Source organism: Dasypus novemcinctus, chromosome 21 (assembly GCF_030445035.2).
Source record: "Dasypus novemcinctus isolate mDasNov1 chromosome 21, mDasNov1.1.hap2, whole genome shotgun sequence".
In the NCBI taxonomy this organism is placed as follows: Eukaryota; Metazoa; Chordata; class Mammalia; order Cingulata; family Dasypodidae; genus Dasypus; species Dasypus novemcinctus.
This window is the reverse complement of record NC_080693.1, coordinates 16,127,836-16,142,604: the sequence shown is the minus strand read 5'-3', so window position 1 is coordinate 16,142,604 and position 14,769 is coordinate 16,127,836. Positions and strand designations below refer to the sequence as shown.

General features: G+C 58.2%; 1 protein-coding gene across 1 annotated transcript in view; it reads right to left on the bottom strand.

Moving 5' to 3' along the window:
- Positions 1–7,583, bottom strand: part of ADORA2B (adenosine A2b receptor) — a 30,285-nt gene extending 22,702 nt beyond the window's left edge. Inside the window, exon 1 of the mRNA XM_058283410.2 lies at positions 7,165–7,583. Coding sequence (XP_058139393.1) covers positions 7,165–7,499 — 335 coding nt within the window. The 5' untranslated portion in view covers positions 7,500–7,583. The remainder of the gene's footprint in view (positions 1–7,164) is intronic.
- Positions 7,584–14,769: the final 7,186 nt, after the last annotated feature.

Genomic DNA, 14,769 nt, shown 5'->3' with positions numbered 1-14,769 from the left:
CACCCCAGTGAAACATCAGAAATGGCGTGTATCTGTTTCCAACGTTTTAAAACCCCCTACAGGAAGCAGATGTAGCTCAGTAGTTGAGCACCTGCTTCCCACATACGAGGTCCCAGGTTCAATCCCCAGTCCTGGTACCTCAAAAAGAAAAAAAAAAAAAACTCTCTACAAAGTTTATTACAGTTATAGAGTAAAATGTCACTGTCATAAACCTTGACAGTGTAAAAATAACAGTATATTGTGACTATGTAGAATATGGAATTTGTGTAGAAGAACCACAAGAAGTGGTGACTGCCTCCCACAGGCAAACTGGGAGTCTGGGTGGCAGAAAGGGGAGGGTGACGACTTCCCCCAGGAGTCCCTTTTAAAACGGTTACAACTGCTCTACAGCCGGCATGACCGACTTCTCTAAAAGTCAGCATTCTACTAGGCACACCGCGGATGGAAAGCAGGAGGAGGGCAGCAACGGTGGGGCAGACCCTTCCTCATTTTTCCTGTCCAGTAACAGATACTGTCTTCAGTTGATGGAATTAGAAACGGAGGCTGAAGGCTGAAACCTGAAGATAATCACGTTGCATGAAATAAGCCAGGCACAGAGGGCCAAACAGTGTATGATTTCACTTACATGAAATGTCACCTACATGAAATGTCACAGAGACAGAAAACAGAGTCCAGGTCACCAGGGGCAGGGGGCGGGCGAGTGGGGGGCCCCTGCTTGATGGGTACGGGGCTTCTGTCTGGGGTGAGGGAAGGGGTCTGGTGCTGGATGGGGTGGTGATGGAGCCACGACACTGCGAATGGGACTGACGCCCCTGAGCCGCGTTCTTGAAAGTGGTTAAAAAGGGAAATGTTTGCATATTTGTTCCCACAATCAAAAATCTGTTTAGGTCAATGAAAACGCAAGCACTGGCCCTCTAGAAAAGGCGCGCCCCTTCCTCCCGCAGCCCCCGCTGAGGTAGAAAGCTGCCCCCGGAGCCCCAGGACGGCCTGCGCTCAGCCTTTAATTCTTTCCAAGAAGGTCCCGCCGCCATCTGGCAGGAGGCTCCAGCCTGGTGGCCTGCCCCGGGCAGCCACGGAGAGACGGCGCCCCACGAAGCCCCCGGGGAGGGTACCTGTGCCCCAGGCCCGGTTCCGAGGGTCAGTGATGAGCGGGAAGCGTCAGGAAAGGCTGGGCCTCGGCCCCCTACCAGAGCCAGGCGGAGCGGGAGGCGTGGCCCCAACGGAGAGTCCACCAAGCTGCACGCGCGCCGGCCGGGGGTCGGCTTTCTCCTTCCTCGGCGGACTCGCTACTTAGCGACAGCCTCTGTATGTCCCCGAGGCCGGGCTCCATTTGCTGGCGTCCTCGCTCACCCACCACCAGCAGGGCCACAGGCCAGGGGCCTGTTCTGGGCTCGCACGCTGGCTGGAACCTTCCGTCAGCTGTCTGCACGGTGGCAGGGGGTGTGGGGGAGACAGGCTCAGCCGGTGCTGGTTTGTGGGACCCCGGGCTAATCCCATCTCTCTGCCTCAGTTTCCTCACCGAGAGCGTGGAAAGTCTCAGGATCTGCCTCCACAGGGTTGTTGCAAAGAGTCAACAAGTCTGGGCGCGAGTGGTGCCCGTGGCTGCTGCAATAGTAAAGATCCCAAAGTCGGGGACCAGCTTCCCATGCCCTGGCCCTGCGGGGTGCGCTCTGGCTCCCAGGGACACACCCGTCCCAGAGATGACAGATCCAAGAGGCAGAAGGACATGCCAGGGGCCCCCAGAGCCACCGATCCTGCCGGGGCCCAGGCAGAGAACGCGGGCAGGGGGGGCCCCCCGAGGGCCGGGGATGGGCACAAGGACGGGGAGAAAGAGGCCTCGTCCAGCTCCCCCTACCCGCAGTCAGAGAGAGGAGCACACCCTCTCTGCCCTGCGCAAAATGCTGTTGAATTTCACTCCTTTTCACACACTCATGTTCGAGGCAATCAAAGGCAGCCGGTGGTTTGGGGGACTCTGGAGACGCCCGTGTGGGGACGCAGAGCGAGGCGACAGATGTTCCCTGGTGCTGCCTCTTCCAGGCAGGCCTCCCGCTAGCCTTAAAACGTGCCGCCCCATCTTTTCCTCTGACACCTTCTCACCAGAGAGTTCTGCCCTCGCTCTGGATCTGACACCCGGGACCCCCCCCTTCCCCACCTCTCTTTTTTTTTTTTGCGTAGTTCTCCCACAACTGTCCCAGCTCTCCAGCTTTACCCCTGGCCACGACGCACCCTCCTGGGGGCCGGTCATTCGTGTACTCGTCAAACTCCAGGGTCCCGACCCCAGGCACTTTCTAGGATGTAAGTCGAGGCCCCTCCGTGAGTCACGTGCTGGGGGTGGGGGTGACAGAAACAGCCAGGGGAAGAAAACAGTAACGACACTGGGGTGTCGACAAAAACAGCAGGGGAGAGGAGCTTCCGGACGGGAGAGGTGGGCGGGGAGACAGCCTGGGCTTGGGGGGTGCAGGCCACAGAGGGGCGAGCGGGCCTGGCCGTGGGGCCAGGGTGGGACGTTGGGGCTTCACCCCGGGGGCCGGCGAGCGCTGCAGACCAAGGAAAGCCGCGGCCCCTGGGCCTGAAGCGCTCTCCCTGGCAGCTGCGTGAGTGTGCGCGCCGCGGGAGGCACAGGAGGGGGTCCCCCGTGGCCCGGCTGGCCGCCAGCTCTCCTGGGGACGGGGCGATGAGGCCCAGGCGGTGGCTGGCACCCTCGCCCCCAGGAGGGCACCGCGAGGTGGCTGGCCGGAGCCGTCACCGCGGTGCGAGGGGAGTGGAGCTTCCTGGGAGCGCAGGACCCTCGGTGGGGGGGGACGCAGGAGGCTGACCTAGGACGGGAGACCGGCTGCGTTCACGCCCTGCGCTGGCGGCGGAGAGCAACAGAAACGTCTTCTCTCCCAGCCCCCGCCCGAAGTCCAGAGCCAAGGGCGGGCCGGGCTCTCCCGGGGCTCGGGGGGGGGGGCGCCTCCCGGCCTCCTCGCCCCGCCGGCTGCCCACGCCCCTTGGCTTGTGGCCGCGTCACCCTGGCCTCCTCCTCTCCCCAGGCCCTTCTCCTGCAAGGACGCGCGTGACTCAGTGGGGCCACCCCAGCGGACCCGTCAGCTCCTCCCCTCGGGGGCCGGATTTGGTAACACGTACGGGCTCCGGGGACCGGGTCACAGTCGTATCTTTGAGGACCACGATTCAGCTGCTGCAGCGGGCTCGGCCCCGGAGAGCAAGGCGACGCCACGCGGGAGCAGGAGGAGAGCCCAGGGAAGGGGTCCCGGCCCCAGGCCCAACACGGCCCTCCTGGCTGTATGGCAAAGCCCTGGGGCGTGTGCCGGGGGGCCGGATTTTAAGGCACGGGAATTAGAGCTCAATTTTTTAAAAAAACAAAGAAAACAACACCCAGTATCCCACGTCCCTGCTTTAACCTACACGCCGGCGAGTCCCGCCTCTCAGTCGAGCACGCGGGCAGAGGGGAGGCCTCCAGCACCCAGAGCAGAGGCTCGCCGGAGGCCCCAGCACCTCGCTCTCGGCCGGCTCGGAGGCACAGAGGAAATGCTCGAGGGCGACGGCCAGGGGCCGGCTTGGAGGCAGGCCAGACAAAGAGGCGCCCACCCCTTCTGGGGACGCACCCAGGCAACCGAGCCTGCCCTGGAAATGAGCCGGCTCTCGAGACCACGGCTTTTACACTCGCCGCCCCACGGATGGCCGGACCCGGGAAACTGAGTCCCTGAGCAGGGCAGGGAGGCAGGCAGTCGCCCCTGGGGCATGTGGCATTCAGGGGAGCAGGGTTAGGGAAGAAGTGTTCCTGCCAGACCGGCCTTAGGGTGACGCAAGAGCCAGGAGCAGCTGGGGGGGACCTCCTCCCCCCGCACGCGTGCACATTCCCCCCACCCCCCGCCCAGGAACCCATGTGCCAGGCGTGCAGGGGGCACCGGGGCCTCCCTCCCTCCCTCCCCACCACTGAGACATGGACCGTCTGCCTGGGGCCATCATGGCCCCGAGCAGGCAGCAGGAACCTTTGATGGACGGGAACGAGAAGCGGGAAGTGTGGGACCCCCCTCCTCTGACGGGAAAGGGCCGCACCCCATGTGAGCAGACACTCCTCTTTTTCAAGCCCCGCCAGAGCCGTCCGTCCTTTTTTTGTGCTTGCATCACCTCTGGGCGCCCTGTCCTTCTCCGCTGCAGTCTTCCTTGAGGGAACAAACACCGGCAGCTGGGCCTGGCCAGGTGGAGCGTGGGGCACAAGTGCCTCCCGCCCCGGCTCTGGTGACGCGGGCGAGCCACGGCCACGTCCAGTGGCTGTCGCTGCCCAGGCAACAGGCGCCGCTAAGCAGCCGCTTCTGGGCTTTGCGAGGGAGGCGCCTCCTCCCCAAAAGGAGGCAGATGGGATTTCTGACTGCTGGACTCCTGGGGTTCCGCGACCCCCAGGAGGGCCTCGGAGCCAAGGCCGAGCTTCGGGTCCCTGGGCGCCCAGCCACATCAATAAAGAGAAAGGACCCCTGACTCTAGGAGGGCTCTCAGACTGTTGGAACCTGAATCCCCCAGTTAAAGATACTGTCCCCACCCCAGACATTCTGATTCAGGGGGGCTCCGCAGGGCCCTGTAATCTGAATTTTGGGAAGCGGATGCGGCTCAAGCAGCTGGGTGCCTGCCTACCACATGGGAGATCCCGGGTTCGGTTCCCAGTGCCTCCTGGAAAAGACGAGCAAGACAGCACGCTGATGCAACAAGATGATGCAGCGAGATGACACAACAAAGAGACACAGTGAGGAAACACAAGGAGAGACTCAACAAGCAGGGAGCAGAGGTGACTCAAGTGATTGGGCACCTCCTTCCCACATGGGAGGTCCCAGATTGGGTGCCTCCTGAAAACAGAGCAGACAGCAAGTGCAAACAGCAAGGGGGTAGGGAGAAATAAATGAAATCAATCTTTTTTTCTAAAAAAAAGATGCTATTAAAAAAAAGAAAAACCTGTGTTTTTAGCAAGTTCCCAGGTGTTGAAGCAGGAACTGCTAAAACAAGGGAGGGCCCCCAGGAGGGACTGGAGATGCTGGGAGGACCCAGTGCACATCTCAAACCCACATGGGAAGGGACCGGCTAGGTGCCCACACCTTGGATGGGGGGTGGCACTGCTCACTTCCGCCTTTTCACACCTCCGAGCTTTTAAGGGCAAGCCAGGAGGCCAGGAAAGGGGGCAGCCCTGCAGCCATTCTCCAGTGAGCTTTCCTCCGTCCCTCCGTCTGCCTCCCCCACTCCTGCCCTCAGCCGATGCAAAGCAGAAGTTGGGGGCTGGTGGCTCACATTTCTTTCCCTTTAATACACCCACACCCTCTCAAGACCACACCCAACACAAGGCAGGACCGACGTGAACAGATGTGAACTTTCATGAAACTTCCTGCTACTGCGCCGCTCAGGGGAGTCGGACTCCCGGGTGGGCTGGGGGCTCTCTGGGCCTCTGCCAGGGGCAAGCTCAAGAGGGGCTTCCAGGAGACGGGCAACTGGGGCCGGGGAGGGCCTGGGACAGCGCTGTTGGGCGCAGAGGTCACATGGCTCTCCAGTGACCCCCGTGAGAACCCAGTGGCCCGGAAGGGACCCACAGAGTGAGAAAGGAAGCGTGTGCCGTGTGCCCCGGGGCCTCGGAAGTATGAAATCCCAGGGCTCAGTCGCACCTGAGGGGCCGCACGAGCGAGCTCGGGGAGTCGCCAAAGGCACAGCAGCACGTGGACCCGCTGCAGAGCAGGAGAGAGCCTCCCCTCGGGGACCAGCTCCACCCGCTGCCTGCTAAAGGGCTCTGGAGCTGTCTGCCAGGTGTCAGCAGGCAGGATCCCCTTCCAGAAATAGCCGTACCCTTGATGCCCACTGCCCACACCCTGGGGGCCCACACAGCACTGTCAGGCAGCCGGCAGGGCAGGGTGAGAATGCGGTGCCGGCTCAGAGCCAGCTCTGGGTTCGAGTCCTATGCTGACGTTCAAGCAGATGTACCATCTGAGCAGGATTTTATCTCCCTGAGCATCAGCTGCAAGATGCAGGTAAAACTACCGCCCACCCGCAATTACTGCAATGATTAAAGGATTAACATAAAGTGCCTGGCACATAGTTGGTGCTCAATAAATGAATTCCGTCCCTTCTCTCCTGCTCCCATGACTCAGTTTCCCTTCCTCAGCTTCTAACCCCAGAGAGAGCCTCAGCTCACGAATCAGACATCAAAACACAGAGAGCAAATCCTTTCAACAGGAAGCCTCAGGGGCGCAGAGGCGCAGGCGGGGAAACTTCTACCTTGTCGGAGGCGGGAGGCGGGCCTGGGGCTCCATCCAAGCTCGTTGACTCCATCCCCTGAGTCTACACTTCCCAGGGTGGGAGAAGGAGCCAACAAGCGAGTTCTCCCGGTTCCTCACACCCCGTGGTACTTCCCAGACGGCGGGGACAGAGCAGCGGCGGCACCCCATCCCGGGCCCCGACAGGGTCCCCGCGGGTTTAAGGGAGAAACAGAGTTACACAACGATCTGGAAACTCCAAGGTTCCAGGGGCCTTAGAGGCGAGGGAAGCGCGTCCCCTGTTTTACAAATGTGGAGGTGATGTGAGTCACCGTTAGGCAGCCCGCAGGGCCAAATGTCCCAGGTTTTCCCCCCAATTAAGCGGCATGTCCCCCGTCACCACCCCTTCCCGCCACAGCCTGGCCGCCTCATTTCGCGGCAGGTACTTTCTGATGCCCAAAGCCGCCCTGGCCGGCCCTCCCCGGCCTCCCTGGCCCCAGCTCTGGCGGGGTGCCGTCCAGCCGCCCCCTGGATTCCGGGCCTCGCCCCCGGCCCGCAGCTCGCGCGCACGCTGCCGCCGCGGTGAGGAATGCGGGGCGCACAGCTTTCCCGGTAGGGGCGGGGGTGCGAGCACCAAACCACCCCCCCCCCGCCCGCGCCAGCGCCTGCGCCGCCGTGGGGTGTCGCTTGCCGCGGGCTTCCCCGGCGCCTGGGCCGCGCTCCCCGGAACCCTCAGAGTCGGTCTGTCGTGTGCGCGTCTCCTCAGAGGGACGCGCGCGGCCCGGGACGCCTCGGGGGCGCAGAGGCCGCGCGGCGCCGGCCCGGGGGCCCCCGAGCGGGTCTCGGCGAGCCGCGCGCACGTGTCTCCGGGGGCGGCCGGCGCCCCCGAGGCAGGAAGCCCGGGCGCGGAGAGGGCGGGCGCCGCGCGCCTCACCTGAGCGGGACGCGGATGGCCAGGTACCTGTCGACGGCCACGGCCAGGAGGCTGAAGATGGAGCTCTGCGTGGGCACCAGCACGAAGCAGGCGAGGAAGAGGCAGCTGTGGAAGTCCGTGCAGAAGCCCAGGCTGATGGTGACGGCGAAGGGGATGGCGAAGAGCCCCACGGCCACGTCGGCCGCCGCCAGGGACACCAGGAAGTAGTTGGTGGGGGTCTGCAGCGCACTCGACGTGCCCACCGCGGCGCACACCAGCACGTTGCCCGCCACCGACAGCGCGGCGATGGCCAGCTCCAGCGCCACGTACAGCGCGTCCTGCGCCTCCAGCGGCATGGCCGGGGGTGGCGGCTCCCGGGGCCGCGCCGGGAGCGGGACAGCCGCGTGCGCCCCGCCGGGCACCGCCGCAGCCGGGACTGCGCGCCCGCTCGCCGCGTCGGGCGCGCCAGGCTCGTGCGCGGGGGCGGGGGGCGGGGGTCCCGGGGGCGGGGCGGGGGCGGGGTCCCGGGGGCGGGGCGGGGGCGGGGTCCCGGGGGCGGGGCGGGGTCCCGGGGGCGGGGTCTCGGGGTGCGGCCTCGGGGGCGGGGCCGGCGCGCCGCCCCTGGGCCGAGGCCGAGGCTGCCCACGTGGGGTCACCCGCGTGCGGGGCGCGGCGGCCGCTGCCCGAGGCTTGCCCTCCCTAACGGGTCACACTCGGTGTCCCGGGCGCTGGCGCTGGGTCCAGCCAGGGCGGCGCCCGCGCGCGCGGAGCCCGGGGCCCGGACGCGCTCTGCCCCGGGGGCGCCCGCGGGTTCCCCGGGGACCCCATCGCCGAGAGCCGACGGCCAGGGGAAAGCTCCTCCGCCTCCGGGCGGGGCGGGGCGGATGGAGGACCCGAAGCTTTCGGGGTGGGCCCCGCCCGACCCCTTGCAGACCCCACCCGGCAGGCGAAGCGCGCCTTGCGGTTCCACCGGGAACCGAGGCGGCACGCGATGAGGGAGGGACCCGAACTCGCAGGTCCCCAGGGACCCCGGTTCCCACTGGAACTGCCCCTCCGGCCGCCGCCCCCAAAGGCGAGGAGGCCTTTGGGCCGCTGCCCGGGCGCGAGACCCCACCCCTCGGCGCCCCAGGCTCGTCCCCTCACCCTCGTCACCCCTCTGCCCTCCAGGCCACTAGCCAGATCTGCTCGAGCCCCTGGCCCGCGGCTCCACGCCTTGGGACCTGCTCAAGCCCTTCACTGCCTCCGTCCACCTCCTCCAAATGCCACTTCCTCGTGGGCCAGGGCCCCCTTTTCCCCTTCGCCCTCACCCCGGGCGTGCTCCCGGCTCCCAGCGCCGCGCTTGCTGCCTCTGCACCCTGGGCTCCTAAACCTGCCACCCTCCAGCCTCAAGTCCCCCTGGGGACCAGACCTGCGCATCCCACGGCCCACAGCCGGGTCCGCCAGGGTTGTCTGGGGGCCTCTCGAACCCAGCAAATCCAGTATCAAGTTCATCTCTGACCCCTCTCCCCCCACCACCCTGTGCCACCTCCTCTTTCTGGGTCTCAATTATTGTCTTCACGACCCACCCTCACCCACCCCAAGAGGCTGCTGGCGCTCTGCTCCTCTGTCCTTCCCACAGGAAAACGACCCAAGGCACTGACTGCTTCCCTCGCCCCTCCTCTCCGCCTGCTCCGGCCCCCCTCACTTGTCCTCTGCCCCCGGGGTCTCCACTGATTCGTCAAGCCTCTGCAGTGGCTGTCAACATTCTAGAACACGCCTGGCCAGCCATCCCCCACCCCCAAATCCTCGGCCAGCAGCTTAAGATGTTCAAGAAACTGTCAGAATAGATGGGTAGAGAGCCACAGTGATAAGACAGATGTGGCAAAATATTAAAATTGGTGGATCTGGATATCGGGCGACAGGGGAATATTGGAGTTCATATGGAGTTTATATTATTTATTTTAAGACTTATTTCTCCCACGCCCTGCCCCCTTGTTTGAACTCATTGCTTTTTTTTTTTTTTGAGGACACCGGAACCGAACCCGGGACCTCCCATGTGGGAGGGAAGCACAAAGCCCGACTCTTACAGACTCTTACAGCGGAGAGGCCCACCCTGTCCCCAGGTCCCATCTGACCTCCCTGGCTCAAAAGCAGCCCCGGCTAACTCCGTGGGTGTGCACAGGCTGGCGGGTGAAGGTAGAAAGGCAGCGATCAGGACAGAGCGCAGCGAGATCCCCCTTAATATGGGACAGGGAGAGGAAAGGCCTCAAAATGACCTCCCCGAGGCCCACGCGGGGTCAGGCTCCAGGCACGCTGGCACTCCTGTCCCAGGTGTGTGCTCTCCCTTTTCTCATTTCTCAGTAAGCGCTTTTACTGGCCTCACTGCACAGGCCCATCTCTACACTCTTCCTTGCGATGAAGCCAAGAACCGAGAAACCCCGAGCTCAGGTCCCGGTATGTGAGTGATATCTCCACCCAGCCACAATCAAACCAACGAGACCCTCAGTCCCCAGTAACAGCTCCCTGTGAGATAAGGGCGACGATTTTCCAAATCATTCACGGTAGATATACTAGATGGTTAGGAGATTATAGAGGATTTCTTTTTTTCTTTCATAGGGTTTTGTTACTTCGATAATGGGGGAAGAAATGATTTCTAGATTAAAATTTTGGCGCGCCCTCACATTTCAATCCCTGGCCACCCAACTAGGTGAGTTGGAGAGCACTTCTCCACCAGCCACACACCGCCCCGGACGCACCCTTCTGCTCCCACCAGGCCATAAATGGAGAGATCAAATGGCTCGTCCGTGGTGTTTCTTTTGGGGGAATGGGGACTGGGACGAGTGAGAGGATTCTTCCTGGGGGTGGCCTTTGCAGGAGGGACAAGATTTGGCCTTGGGGGCCTATCAGGGTGGGGAGGCTCGCCCAGGGAGGGGGGAGGGAGCTTGCGCAGGGAAAGCATGCCCAGGAGAGCCCGGAAAGGAAGCCGCCTCCCCGCCCCGGGGGATCCCCGCTGTCCCAGAGCGGGTGACAGGTGCTGGGAGCATTATCTGGCAGGAGTGAATGGAGAGTTGGCAGAGGGAGAGGAGGCGGGGGCCTGAGGCCAGCTGGTTGCCCCGAGCCCTTCCCCGCACGCTCTGCGGCCCCTGGGGCCTGGGCTCGGCTCCAGCATTTTCCACGCCTGCGATCCCGTTTCCTCTTTCCAGAACCCAGCCTCCTTCAGGAAACCTTCCCCAAACTGTCCGAGTCCTTTGTCTCGCCAGCGTCAGAGCCCTGTCCCCTTCCATGGTCCACGTAACTGGACACCCCCCCTCCCCCAAGTAGCCTGATTCCCCCCACACCCAGCCCAGTGCCCTCTGGCCCACCCAACCACACTCCTCTCTCCACGAAATGTCGGTGAAATGAACTGGTATCCCGACTCCATCAAACCCCAGTACAAAGCTCATGCTAGGATTTGAACTGGATTCTCTGGGTCCCTGGGGGTGGCAGTAACAGAAACAGGTAAATATGGTCCAGGAATACAAGAAGAAATGGAGTCGGCAGGGAGTCGTGGGGTTCCTTGTGAAAGCTGGAGTGCAGCTTGAGAGCAGAGAGCCCAGCTCTGACTCCCAATTCTAGCGATGACCTTGGGCAAGTTATCTTCCCAGTCCATAGTCTCCTCGTGCCTCAGATGGAATGGCAGTACCTATTCGCAGAGGTCGGGCTAAAAGGGGCAGGAGGAGCCTTCTTTAGGATCCACTTGTAGGCTCCAGGCTCCTTGTGAACTAGTGCAGCGATGGGAGCATTTGGAGAAATAAGGATTAGAGACCAAGTGGGTCTTTAACTGGTCGAAGTGGAAAGGTACACTTTGTGAACCAGTCAACCTCCTGTGGAGCCTCTTCTAAGCTGCTGGTACCCAAATTCCCACCTACCACACCTGCCCCATCTTGCCTCAGCTGCCAGAGCAGTACCCAAGTGGCATCCCAGTGTCCCCAGAGGAGGTGTAGCACTCAGATGTCATCAAAGACCCAGACTCTTTCTATGTTTCTGCTCTGCCACCTTCAGTAGTTTTTCATCCTTAGGTTTGTTACCTCATGGTCACAAGAAGGCTGCCATGTGCTCATACAGCCACATTCAAAACAGAAGCAGGGGGTTGCCTCCCTACCATTTACCATGGAGCAAAGTTCTGGATCGCATGCCTATTCTGATCCAATCACTAGCACAGGGAAGTAGAATGATCATGTCTGGCTTCGACCACACAGGGTTTATTCCTTGGGGTAGCAGAGGGGAGACACCTTCCCCAAGCATGTTGCCATCTGAATAAAATTGGGGTTCTATAAATGAAGGAGAAAGAGAGAACACACATATTCTCCTTCATTGTCGGTGTGAGTGTCAGAGAGAATGTCCCACTTACAGCCTGAGTGTCCCAGGCCGCTGGCTTGTACCTCAAGACGGGATACATCAATGGCTCTCTTTCCTGACCTCAGTTTCCCCACAGAGTCCCCCAAGCATTTGTGGGAGTCTATGGATGGTGTCTATCCATGTTTGAAAAAAACACTGAAATGGTATCACCCAGCACCATCCCCGCCTGGTGGCCTCTGGCAAAGCATGGGAGAAGGCACGGTGAGAGGCATCCCAAAGCAGGGCTGCGGTGCCCCAGTGTGCTACAGGGAGACACAGCAGTGAAGAGGCCGCTTTAAATTTTACCTATAGCTCTTGCTGTCCTTAATATACAAACATGCAGCCACGATGCTGGACACAAACTAGACCTCAAATTTCTACTTGTCCCTGCCTGGATTGAGCTTGGGTCCAGTACCATTTCTTCCCTTTTTTTCACCCCCTACTGAGATGGTTCCCTAATCTGTCTGCTCATCGCCTGCCTTTTGTGTCTGCTTGTCTTCTTTAAAAGGCACCAGGAACCAAACCTGGGACCTCCCATGTGGGAGGCAGGTGCCCAACCGCTTGAGCCACATCTGCTCCCTGCTTGTTGTGTCTGCTCATTGTGTCAGCTTGTTGGATCAGCTCGTTGTGTCAGCATATTGCATCAGCTCATCTTCTTTAGGAGGTACCAGGAACCAAACCCAGGACCTCCTGTGTGGGAGGTGGGTGCCCAACTGCTTGAGCCACGTCCACTCCCCCTCCATTTCTTCTTGGATGAGTCCAGTCCCAGCAAGGTCCTTGACCTCTGTTGGGGAGGTCTTGCAAACTCTCCAGACACAGGCATGTACCCCTAGAGATGGACACTTTAGGAGGCTGTGAGTCAAATCAAGACACAGGATGCCTGTCCCATCTGCACACATGCCACATATCCCCAACTCTGGTAGATCCTAAGGTCTTGGACAAAAAAGGCTTTGTCCTTATATCTTCTGTGTAGTGATTCCAAGGGCCCTCGAACAGTGTCCACAAAATAGTGAACACCTAATACCCCTGCTATATGTATTATTTCAGAAGGAGGATGGGTGCCAGGCAATGTATCTCTACTTCCTCAAATGTGAAATGGGAATACAAGTTAAAACAGGGATGAAATTATAAGATAAATATAAAAGCACCTTAAAAATAATCAATTTATGTCTTAAGCAATGTCACAAGTTCCTTCTCTCAGATATGTAGGGCAAGAATTGCTTCTTTAATCTCTAAACTGTCATGAACTCCCTCATGATTCCCCGACTCCACTAGGCAAAGGGGACAACTTAGATTTGCCAATTGAAAAGATTTTAGTAAAAATCCAAGGGTCATGGCTCTCAGTTTCAACTAGAATGAGAAAACAGTAGGCTACAGGAGAAATGCCTCCAAGAAAGAGTAGAAAAACTATTGTCTGCTATGTTTGACATTACTGAGAGACATCTTATATTCTGGGGAATCTGGAAGGCTATGTGTTTGTGCAGGGCTGTGTACTTGCCCAGGAGAGACCTGAAAAGACCATAATCGCTCACCTTTGGCTGACTTTGAGGCTCTGCACAAACAAGAAATGAAGGTCAAGGTAGAGTTGCAAACTACCTGCTGGAGCACTGAAAGCACACCACACCCTTCTGCCAAGGCTAAGGGACTTATCGGTTCAAGACTTTTAAGGAAATCTCAAGCCAATCATTAACTGATTGCTATGCTAAAAGAGTGGAGACTTCGGTGGCTGCACATGACAAAGAATACAGATGTTAAAGAATTAGTCTGGGAAATTAAACAAACAGCAGCAGCAACAACAAATAGCAACAATGAAAGCTGTAGAGTGGGTAGAATCTGATTTCCAGAGTTGCCACATTATATTATTTAAAATGCCAAGTTTTCAACAAAAAATTCTGAGATATTCATATTAACAGGGATATGTGGCCCAAATACAGAAAGAAAGCAGGCAATAGAAGCCCAGATGTTGGATTTACTAGAAAAGACTTTAAATCAGCTACCATAAATATGTTCAAAGAATTAAAGGAAACTCTGAAAAATTAAAGTAAGAGAATGATGTTTCACCAAATAGAGAATATCAATACAGAGATAGAAATTATGAAAAACAAATAGAAATTCTGAAGTTGAAAAGTAAAATAACTGAAATGAAAGTTTTCCTGGAGAGGTTCAACACCAAATTTGAAGTGTCAGAAGAAAGAATTAGTGAATTTGAAGCTATGTCAACTGAGATAATCCAGGTTTAGGAACAAAAAAAAAAGAAAAGAAAAATGAACAGTCTCAGAGGTACCATCAACTATACCAACATATGCAAAATGGGAGTCCCAGAAAGAAAAGAGAGAGAAAGGAACAGAAAGAACATTGGAAGATATAGGAGCTGAAATGTCCCAAAATTGGTGAAAAACATTAATCTGCACATCCAAGAAGCTCAATGAACTCCAAGCAGGATAAACTCAAAGAGATCCACACCTAGACACATCACAGTCAAGCTACTGAAAGACAACAAGAGAATACATTCTTTTTTTTTTTTTTAAGATTTATTTTATTTTATTTATTTCTCTCCCCTCCCACCACCCCACCCTGGTTGTCAGTTCTCTGTGTCCATTTGCTGTGTGTTCTTTTGTCCACTTCTGTTGTTGTCAGCGGCACGGGAATCTGTGTCTCTTTTTTGTTGTTGTTATGTCATCTTGCTGCATCAGCGCTCTGTGTGTGCAGCACCATTCCTGGGCAGGCTGAAATTTCTTTTGCGCTAGGCAGCTCTCCTTACAGGGCACACTCCTTGCACGTGGGGCTCCCCTACGTGAGGGACACCCCTGTGTGGCACGGCATTCCTTGTGCACATCAGCACTGTGCATGGGCCAGCTCCACGTGGGTCATGGATGCCCAGGGTTTGAACCGTGGCCCTCCCATGTGGTAGGCGGATGCCCTATCCACTGGGCCAAGTCTGCTTCCCAAGAATACATTCTTTTCAAGTACACATGGAATATTCTCCAGGTTAGATGATAAAACATTAGGTCATGAAACAAGGTTCATTGAATTTAAAAGGATTGATATCATATAAAGTATGTTCTCCAAACACAATGAATGAAAATAGAAATTTTTTTAAAGAATTTTTTTTAAGATTTATTTTTTATATTTATTCCCCCCCCCCCCGACCCTGTTGTCTGCTCTCTGTGTCAATGCCTGTGTGTTCTTCTGTGTCTGCTTGCATTCTTGTCAGTGGCACCAGGAATCTGTGTCTCTTTTTGTTGTGTCATCTTGCTGCATCAGCTCTCC